The 8,390-nt window shown below is 36.8% G+C and overlaps 2 protein-coding genes across 2 annotated transcripts; both read right to left on the reverse strand.

Annotated features, from left to right (window-relative positions):
- Positions 1 to 222: 222 nt before the first annotated feature.
- On the reverse strand, positions 223 to 1,218 carry LOC110944117. Its single transcript, XM_022185833.1, has one exon. The coding sequence runs from the start codon at positions 1,216 to 1,218 to the stop codon at positions 223 to 225; it is 996 nt and encodes a 331-aa protein (XP_022041525.1).
- A 5,746-nt stretch (positions 1,219 to 6,964) lies between these two features.
- Positions 6,965 to 8,126, reverse strand: LOC110942197. The gene has a single exon (XM_022183945.2). The coding sequence runs from the start codon at positions 8,109 to 8,111 to the stop codon at positions 7,119 to 7,121; it is 993 nt and encodes a 330-aa protein (XP_022039637.1). The 5' UTR covers positions 8,112 to 8,126; the 3' UTR covers positions 6,965 to 7,118.
- Positions 8,127 to 8,390: the final 264 nt, after the last annotated feature.

Genomic DNA, 8,390 nt, shown 5'->3' on the forward strand with positions numbered 1-8,390 from the left:
ATATTTTTCTATAATAAGAAGAGATGAATAGACATTGCACTTTTATAATTTTCTTTTGTTTTAAAAGTTTTTAAGATTGAGAAAATGAATGGTTTGTTTTGTTACATTACTAACTTTATACAAGAGTAGAAAAATTGCAACTTAAACTATAGATGGGTATAATAATTATATATGAATGTTAAGGAGGCACAACATGATCATATGAATTAGATAGAACCAGATTCAGACTTGATATTGCTCCAGTTGAACATCTTTCCCAATCAAAGGCTCATAATCACCAAGATAACTTTCGAGATGATTCGACAAATCTCCTTTATCGATGTTTTCGTGATGATACGATTTGCAAATGAGATACAATACCGTATGGATCACAAGCCCAAAGAGAAAGATAAACAAAAGCAATATGGAACACAAAGCACCAAACCCTACCCTCTTCCATACTTTCAAAGAGCTTCCATGCACAACAAACAACTCGAATACTAACTTTATGATAAAATATGACAAACCCAACAAAAAGGAAACTGAAATAGCCACTATTTGGTTTCCCTTGATCAGATTCTTGCTCTTTGTCATAGCTTGAAACCCGTATGAACTCTCAAGAACCGAGACAACGCTTGCTAGTTGCCAACAAACGGTCATGTACACCGATCCAATGAAGTATACAATCAAGAGCACATAAACAAGGATGATCCCGAAAGGATGAGGAAGCAAAATTAAAGAAGATAGTATGATCAATATGGCTAAGAAGTTGTAAACAAAAAAGGCTGCAAATACGCATAATAAGGTGATAATGAGTTTTTTCCAAACTTTTGGGACGACGCTCATGACAGTCTTAAAAGTCAACTCGCGTCCTGTGTAGATAGATGCAATCGTGTAGACGACTGCGGCTGTGGATAGAAGGGATAGGATGAGAAAGATAGCGATGTACGCGACTTTGAAGAGCAAAAAGGTAATCAATTCGGATGAGAGCGTGTTAGATAGATTGGTGTATCTTTTTGTACCAGGACGTGTGAAATGCTTTTCGAATTCTGTATGTTCGATGTGTTGAAATAGTGAATTCGAGATATCGAGATGTGCTAGGAAGATGAAGGTTAGAGGAAGGATGAGGGCTAGGGTGATTTGGGTGAAGATGTTTCTCCATGAGATGATGATTTTGTAGCTTTCTTTGAAGATGCCAAAGAGGCCTAAAAATTGCATTTGCTCTTGTTCTCTATCCATTTTTCACTTAATAATGAGAGTGGGGAGTGCAAATGATCCAAGTGGTCTTTAATAATGTAACCATGAGGTTGAGTTTTGACTTGGACTTTTCACCAACTGCAATGCACCTTCTCATATTCATATTTACAAGATGTGCCACTTGCTCCCTTTATATTTTTTTTTCTCAAACCAATAATGTTAAGAATCATATTAAAAGAAAAAACATTGATTAACCAATAATGTTAAGAATCATATTAAAAAAACATTGATTAACAAAACCAATTCGATTATTCCTTTTTAGAAAAAGAAAATATTATTTATTATTGTTATTATTATTTTTATTATTATTATTATTATTATTATATGATAAGTAAAATTATTATTATATGATAAGTAAATTCCCATACAAATCATAATATTATTTTGCACATAGTTCAATTTTTAAAAAATGGTATGGAACCTATGCAAAGAATGAACATCTATAAAGAACTAGTGTTCAAACAATTTTTGTCAAACCAAATGAGTCAAAGCATTTTATACTTTATTGGAGATAATTAAAATTAGAGTTAACTGCCATTTCAGTCCCTGTAGTTTGGTCACTTTGGCCATTTCAGTCCATTTTTCAAAAATACGCCATTTTCGTCCCTGACATACTGGAAAGGTGCCATTTCAGTCCAAATTCTCATAACCCAGTTAAAGTCAGTTAGGTGAGTATATTTAATGAAGGGTATTTCAGTCCTTTCATAATTCTTTTATTTTCCCTTTATGTTATTATTGTATAATAATCCCTTCCCCTATATAAAATCCCCCCATTTCCATCCATTAACATATCTGCAACCAACCCTAACCCTAATTCCCAATTTCTTCCCCTCAATTGAACCCTTTTCCCTCATCAAGCTCTGTACAACCAACGATCATTACTGCAACACTAATTCCCAATTTCTTCCCCAAAATTGAAGCTACCTTGTATCGAAACAATGGTCGTATGCGCTAACTGTGGTTCTCCAACAATTGTGAAGACATCGTGGACCCCTGCAAACCCTGGACGGAAGTTTTTCTGCTGCATTACTCGACGTAGGGGTTGCGGGTTTGTGGATTGGGCAGAGGGTCCATCGTGTGAAAGGGCTATTGAAGTATTTCGACATTTTGGGGCTTTGGCTTATCAAGTTAAAGATCATGAAGAAGAAGCATTGAGGATGACATCTGAAATTAGGCAACTTCAAGAACAAGCTTTAGGAATGGCAGTGAAGTCCCATCTTCTGCAGGTGCAACTTTTCTCCACCAAGTTCACTACTTTGTTGTCTCTTGGCCCATTAACTTGATACTTGGAGATAGAGTTAAAGATAACAGTGTACTCAGCAGCTTCTTGTTTGATCTTGTCTAGGGCTTCAGTTGCATAGGGGGTTAGAGGACCTTTGGTCTTTGCAATCAGCTTGTGTACAACAAGATTCCTCTTCATTAGGTATTCCCTGATGCACTCTAGACTGGTAATGATTGGTTTATCCCTAGCATGTATCAACTGCCTATTGAAGACTTCACAAATGTTGTTTAGAAGAATGTCACACTTTGGCCTACCTGTTTAATGGAAACCTGTCAGTTATTATGCAACCACAAACAATTATGTAAATGGCTTAACATATATGACATTCTTAAGCCTTACCACTAAACTGACACCGGCTCCAATGTTTCACTGGGATCTGTTTCAACCAGTCATGCAGCTTCTTATCTACCATCTTGATATCTTGCATTGCATGATCAAACCAAGGAACTGTTGTTGCAGAAGCAGCATTCCAGAATAGACCCTTTATCTTATCATTCCTCCAGTTAGCATTAGCCTTCATATTTTCATGTATATGCCGAATACAGTATCTATGCTCTGCCATAGGAAAGACCTTGCTAACAGCAGGTATTATTCCCTGTACAGAATGGACTGTTATACATAACAAACTTGAACAACAAAGGAATACATTTAAACAAATTATACATAACACACTTGAACAACTAAGGCATACAATTAAACAAGTTATACATAACACAATGGTACCTTTTGTCTGCCGCTTATAAAGGTGAAGTTGGCAGTTCTTGGCAGCTCCAGATCTACAGCAAGTTGTTCTAAAAACCAGGTCCAGGTCTTTGTAGTTTCAGACTCAACCACAGCAAAAGCAACAGGATAAATCCCGTTGTTTCCATCAACACCCACTGCTGTTAAAATTTGGCCAGGGTAGGGCCCCTTCATAAAGCATCCGTCCAACCATAGAATGTCTCTACCAATTATCTTAAAATCCTTCTTAAATGCACCATAACAAATATAAATTCTTCTAAACTGCCTTGTTGAACTTTTGGCCTTACAACTAGATGGTTCAACATCTATGGTAACAGTTGTTCCTGGATTCGATTTCAATAACTGTTCAGCATATTCCCTAAGTAACCCAAACTGAGTTTTATAATCCCCTTGAAGCTTCTCCATTGCAAAATGCTTAGCTCTAGAAATTTGGTTAATTGTAATCTGTACCTGAAGTTTCTTCTAGAGTTGATCTTGAAGAGCAGCCAGTGGAATTGTAGGGTTAACCAAGATTATGGGTTCCACTTCCTTGGTCAAAAAGGAGATATTGCATAAGCCCACATCCCTGGTATGCAAGCACTCATGTTCATTGATAAGAGTCTTGACCACCCATGTGTCTTGGTTCTTGAAGTGATTTGAGATGTGCAAAACCCAAGGGCATGTGGGAGGAGGAATCTTTTTCCTTGGACGTTTTGCCTTCTTTTCAGGCTTTTTTGAAGAACAAGACTGCTGGGCCCCACCATTGTTATTTGTGTTTGCATTAAGGTCCCCAACCACTTCTGGGTTTGCATTCAAAGGTGTATCATGTGAATTTCCAGAACTGCCCTCATTATCACAACCACCTTCATTACTGCTCAACTTTGGATTCTTTCCCATGCACACAACCCGGAACCTTCTTTTATCATTCCTAATTATGTACAATTGCCTTTTAGATTCCACTGCATACCATTTCACAAGATTTTTGATTGATTGCCTATCATAAAACTGTTGACCTACATAAAAGGGACAACCATCTGTTGGTTTCTTTTTCCTCTTGCTTCTCCTAATCCTCCTAACAGCCCTCTGCAGTTTTGTTTCATCATCCGGGTCACTCAGACTATCAAAGTTATCTATATCTACTTGAACATCTACCAATTCATCCTCATTTAATTGGTCTTCTTGTATGTTGTCATCTTCACTAATGTCAAAGTCCACAGCAGCCCTAAATTCATCCATGTCATCATCATAGTCTATGACCAAGTTATCCTTATCAACAATGAACTCAGGATCATCTAAATCCTCCTCTGTCTGCACCTTCTTGTAAGCTTCACTTTTGGTGGCATTTGCCCTATTATTGCTGGCATGTTCATTCATACCCTCACTATCCTCTTCACTAACCTCATCATCAGGAATAAACTGAGGGTCTTCAGAATCACTTCCCTCAGAATCACTTCCCTCAGACTGGACCTTATCACTGCTACCATCTCCACTGCTACCATCTCCACTGCCCTCATTATCATCACCACTGCCATCATTATCATCACCACTGCCCTCATTATCATCACCACTGCCATCATTATCATCACCACTGCCCTCACTATCACCACCTCCTGGACTACCATCACCACCTCCTGGACTACCAACACCACCTACTGGATTTTGATCACCACCACAACCTGGTTCCTGTGTTAGATCTCCTAAATCAGGATCATTTTGAGGCTGTTGATCTTGTTCAGGATAGATCACATTTAATGGTTGTTGTGTCAACTCTCCTAAATCCACCCTTTGAACCTTTTCAACATATAACTCTATAACCTTACTCTTTGTTGCAAGTTTAATCAACCTACGAATATCATCATCTGAACCTATTGGCCTTAAGCCAAAATCCATATCTTCACCTGGAATCCTAAAATAGTATTTCAAGAGATCCAGATCATCTTCCATATAACCAAGTTCCAACATCATGGAACCGATGATTACTCGAGAGAAAAAGTCTGCATTCACCTTATCAACATATTCGATTATCCCCCCCCTCGTATGTTACATCAGGGAACATAGTGAGTTCACCTCCATGGTGAACTTTCAATGTGAACATATCAGGTTCGTTTTCTGAAACGATTATACAACAAACATTAGTCCTAATTTATACATGATGAAGAAACACAATCATTCAAAAAGCAAAAAAGTGACGAATGTAAACCTACCATATGCGATTTCAGGGTCGAAATTTGAGTAAACACCTCGAACCCTCCAGTTTGGATCGTTGTCGTCTTCATGATCCATTGTTGCAGCAGGTTAGGGTTATTTTTGGGGGGTGAATTTGGGATTAGGGTTACGTTGAACTCAATTTTGGGGGTTTTATACAGGGGAGGGGTTTTGGTGGCACTTAACTCTTTTTGGTTATTAAAAACATAAAGGGAAAATAAAAGAATTATGAAAGGACTGAAATACCCTTCATTAAATATACTCACCTAACTGACTTTAACTGGGTTATGAGAATTTGGACTGAAATGGCACCTTTCCAGTATGTCAGGGAGGAAAATGGCGTATTTTTGAAATTTGGACTGAAATGGCCAAAGTGACCAAACCACAGGGACTGAAATGGCAGTTAACTCTTAAAATTAAAAGTGTATCATATATTGATATAAAAGTTACGGTATTAAATGACCTAAATGTCCTTGTTGGATAGTGTTGTAATTTAATTGCAATCCAAGGGTATATGTGACGTGTACGCGGGGTTGATAAGGTCGTACACGACAACGACTTAGAATGAAGCTTTGAATTAGTCTTCATCCCACCATACGTTGACAACTTAGTATCATTATTATTTTTCATTACATGTTTTAAAATATAAACCCAACTGATATTTAGGATCTGTGCTTTACAGTAATACTGTTAAACTGAACAACAAAAGATAGACGTAAAAACATTGAACCATACACGCGTGTTATGACGTGTTAACTCGTAAAATTTAGAACATAGAAAAGATTAACTAAATGGTTCAAATGGTTTAGTTGATATTTATATGTAACATATTAGTTTGAATATTGGGCTTCCCTTTTTATCTTGTTTGTGTATATAATGAAAATGCGTTAAGAGATATTAGGATGGGTTGAAGAATTTAATTTGATTCTCTGATGTTAAGAGTTAAGACCTAAACTGCTAAGAAGAAAGCATCGTTAGCCAAGGGCGGAGTTTTACTGGGGCCCAGGTTGTCTCTACCGATTTCTTTCTCGTATTGTTAATTTTATAGAAAATTTTTGAATACTTTTTAGTATAAAAGATTGGTTTTTTAAGAGTCCAGCCCCCACTGATTTGAAATTTGAAAGTCTGGCCCCCACCGAGTTTTCTTTCAAGCTCCGCCACTGTCGTTAGCCTCGCGCATGAGGGGAACTCTTATGAACTAATGTGAGAATAATAATAATGGGTTTAAATAGCGAAAGGGTGTGTTGTAATTAATGTTAAGTGAAATAAGTATGAGATGAACAAAATGCATCATTTAAATTTTAATGATCGTCTCGCTTCGATCAACTATCGCTACTTCTCGTCTCAGGGACATACATATTAACTTTTCGAAGGATTACGCTCAAGCAAGTTAGCACTCGACTGGGAAGGTCCTAGTCGTTCTTTCGTCCATCTAGCTTCTATGCGAAGGTCGGTCAACGTGGTCCATTGTACCACATATGTCATTATGTCTCATATTTATATCAAATACACGCTACAACATAATATTAATAATTTTTAAGATTGAGAAAACAAATGATTTATTTTGTTACAATAACTATATACAAGAGAAGAAAAATGTAACTTAAACCATAAATGGGTGTATTATGAATGTAAGGAGTCACAACATGATCATATAAATTTGATATAACCAAACTCAAACTTGATATTGCTCTAGTTGAATATCTTTCCCACTCAAAGGTGTATACTCGCCGAGATAACTTTCGAGATGATTCGACAAATCTCCTTTATCGATGTTTTCATGATGATACGATTTGCAAACGAGATACAATATCGTATGGATTACGAGCTCGAAGAGATTAGCAATCAAAAGCAATATGAAACACAAAGCACCTAACCCTACCCTCTTCCATACTTCCAATGATCCATGCACCACATGCAATTCAAATAGTATGTTTATGAGAATAAATGACAAACTCAACAAAAATAAAATTGTAATAGCCACCATTTTGTTTCCCTTAATCAGATTGTTGCTCTTTGCCATAGCACTAAACCCATATGAACTCTCAAGAACCGAGACCACGCTTGCTAGTTGCCAACAAACGATCATGTAGAGCGATCCCACCACGTACATGACTAAGACCACGAAGAACAGGATGGTACCAAACGGGTAAGGAACCAAAAACTCGCAAATAAACATGAAAAGTATGGCGAAGAAGTTGTATATAAAAAAGGCTGTAAATTTGCACAAAAAGGTGACAATGAGTTTTTTCCAAACTTTTGGGACGACGCTCATGACTTTCTTAAAAGTCAACTCACGTCCTGTGTAGACAGATGCAATCGTGTAGACGACTGCAGCTGTTGATAGAAGAGATAAGATAAGAAAGACAACGATGTACACAACCTTGAATAGTATAAAGGTTGTCCATTCTGATGAGATCTTGTCAGAAAGATTGTCGTACCTTTTCGTAAAACGTTGCGTGTCTTCCTTTTCAAATTCGGTATGTTCGATATCTTGAACTAGTAAATTTGAAATCTCGATTTGTGCTAGGAAGATGAAAGTTAGAGGAAGGATAAGGGTTAGGGTGATTTGAGTAAAGATTTTTCTCCATGAGATGATTGTTTTGTAGCTTTCTTTGAAGATGCCAAAAAGGCCTAAAAATTGCATCTGCTCTTGTTCTCTATCCATTGTTCAATGATTAATGAAAGTGGGGGTGCAAATGATTCAAGTGGATTTTTATACTGTAACCAAGAGGTTGACTTTTGACTTTGACTTTTTACCAGCTTATTTTGTACATACCATTTAATTTCATCTTAATTTCTAAATGTGTCACTAGCTGTCTTTATTCTCTTTCAAAACAATAATATTAAGAATCATATTAAAAAAAAAGAGTAAAATGTCATTTTTATTCCTCTTTGACTTTTGTCCTTGAGGGTTATTCTTTAAGGGACGAAAGTCGTAATAAAT

Source organism: Helianthus annuus, chromosome 5, assembly GCF_002127325.2.
Source record: "Helianthus annuus cultivar XRQ/B chromosome 5, HanXRQr2.0-SUNRISE, whole genome shotgun sequence".
NCBI lineage: Eukaryota > Viridiplantae > Streptophyta > Magnoliopsida > Asterales > Asteraceae > Helianthus > Helianthus annuus.

Coding starts and splice junctions, on each gene's coding strand:
- LOC110944117 (XM_022185833.1), bottom strand. CDS start 1,218: ATGGATAGAGAACAAGAGCAAATGCAATTTTTAGGCCTCTTTGGCATC.
- LOC110942197 (XM_022183945.2), bottom strand. CDS start 8,111: ATGGATAGAGAACAAGAGCAGATGCAATTTTTAGGCCTTTTTGGCATC.